This window comes from Procambarus clarkii, chromosome 86 (genome assembly GCF_040958095.1).
Source record: "Procambarus clarkii isolate CNS0578487 chromosome 86, FALCON_Pclarkii_2.0, whole genome shotgun sequence".
Taxonomy (NCBI): Eukaryota; Metazoa; Arthropoda; class Malacostraca; order Decapoda; family Cambaridae; genus Procambarus; species Procambarus clarkii.
In genome coordinates this window covers 20601887-20603427 of record NC_091235.1, presented here as the reverse complement: position 1 = coordinate 20603427, position 1541 = coordinate 20601887, and the positions used below count along the sequence as shown (strand labels likewise).

General features: G+C 37.8%; 1 protein-coding gene across 1 annotated transcript; it reads left to right on the top strand.

Moving 5' to 3' along the window:
- The first annotated feature begins 16 nt into the window (after positions 1–16).
- On the top strand, positions 17–1057 carry LOC123769335 (putative uncharacterized protein DDB_G0286901). Its single transcript, XM_069316988.1, has one exon. It carries the CDS (start codon positions 17–19, stop codon positions 1055–1057), a length of 1041 nt encoding a protein of 346 aa, XP_069173089.1.
- Positions 1058–1541: the final 484 nt, after the last annotated feature.

The following is a 1541-nucleotide window of genomic DNA, read 5'->3' as shown; positions in this document are numbered from 1 at the left end:
AGCTAATAATGGCTGTATGAATCGTTCAGCTAATAATGGCTGCATGAATGGTTCAGCTAATAATGGCTCTATGAATGGTTCAGCTAATAATGGCTCTATGAATGGTTCAGCTAATAATGGCTGTATGAATCGTTCAGCTAATAATGGCTGCATGAATGGTTCAGCTAATAATGGCTCTATGAATGGTTCAGCTAATAATGGCTGTATGAATGGTTCAGCTAATAATGGCTGCATGAATGGTTCAGCTAATAATGGCTGTATGAATGGTTCAGCTAATAATGGCTGTATGAATGGTTCAGCTAATAATGGCTGTATGAATGGTTCAGCTAATAATGGCTGTATAAATGGTTCAGCTAATAATGGCTGTATGAATGGTTCAGCTAATAATGGCTGTATGAATGGTTCAGCTAATAATGGCTGTATGAATGGTTCAGCTAATAATGGCTGCATGAATGGTTCAGCTAATAATGGCTGTATGAATGGTTCAGCTAATAATGGCTCTATGAATGGTTCAGCTAATAATGGCTGTATAAATGGTTCAGCTAATAATGGCTGCATGAATGGTTCAGCTAATAATGGCTGTATGAATGGTTCAGCTAATAATGGCTGTATGAATGGTTCAGCTAATAATGGCTCTATGAATGGTTCAGCTAATAATGGCTCTATGAATGGTTCAGCTAATAATGGCTGCATGAATGGTTCAGCTAATAAAGGCTGCATGAATGGTTCAGCTAATAATGGCTGCATGAATGGTTCAGCTAATAATGGCTGCATGAATGGTTCAGCTAATAATGGGTGTATGAATGGTTCAGCTAATAATGGCTGCATGAATGGTTCAGCTAATAATGGCTGTATGAATCGTTCAGCTAATAATGGCTGCATGAATGGTTCAGCTAATAATGGCTCTATGAATGGTTCAGCTAATAATGGCTGTATGAATGGTTCAGCTAATAATGGCTGTATGAATGGTTCAGCTAATAATGGCTGTATGAATGGTTCAGCTAATAATGGCTGCATGAATGGTTCAGCTAATAATGGCTATGAATGGTTCAGCTAATAATGGCTGCATGAATGGTTCAGCTAATAATGGCTGCATGAATGGTTCAGCTAATAATGGGTGTATGAATGGTTCAGCTAATAATGGCTGCATGAATGGTTCAGCTAATAATGGCTGTATGAATGGTTCAGCTAATAATGGCTGCATGAATGGTTCAGCTAATAATGGCTCTATGAATGGTTCAGCTAATAATGGCTGTATGAATGGTTCAGCTAATAATGGCTGTATGAATGGTTCAGCTAATAATGGCTGCATGAATGGTTCAGCTAATAATGGCTATGAATGGTTCAGCTAATAATGGCTGCATGAATGGTTCAGCTAATAATGGCTGCATGAATGGTTCAGCTAATAATGGCTGTATAAATGGTTCAGCTAATAATGGCTGTATAAATGGTTCAGCTAATAATGGCTATGAATGGTTCAGCTAATAATGGCTGTATAAATGGTTCAGCTAATAATGGCTGTATGAATGGTTCAGCTAATA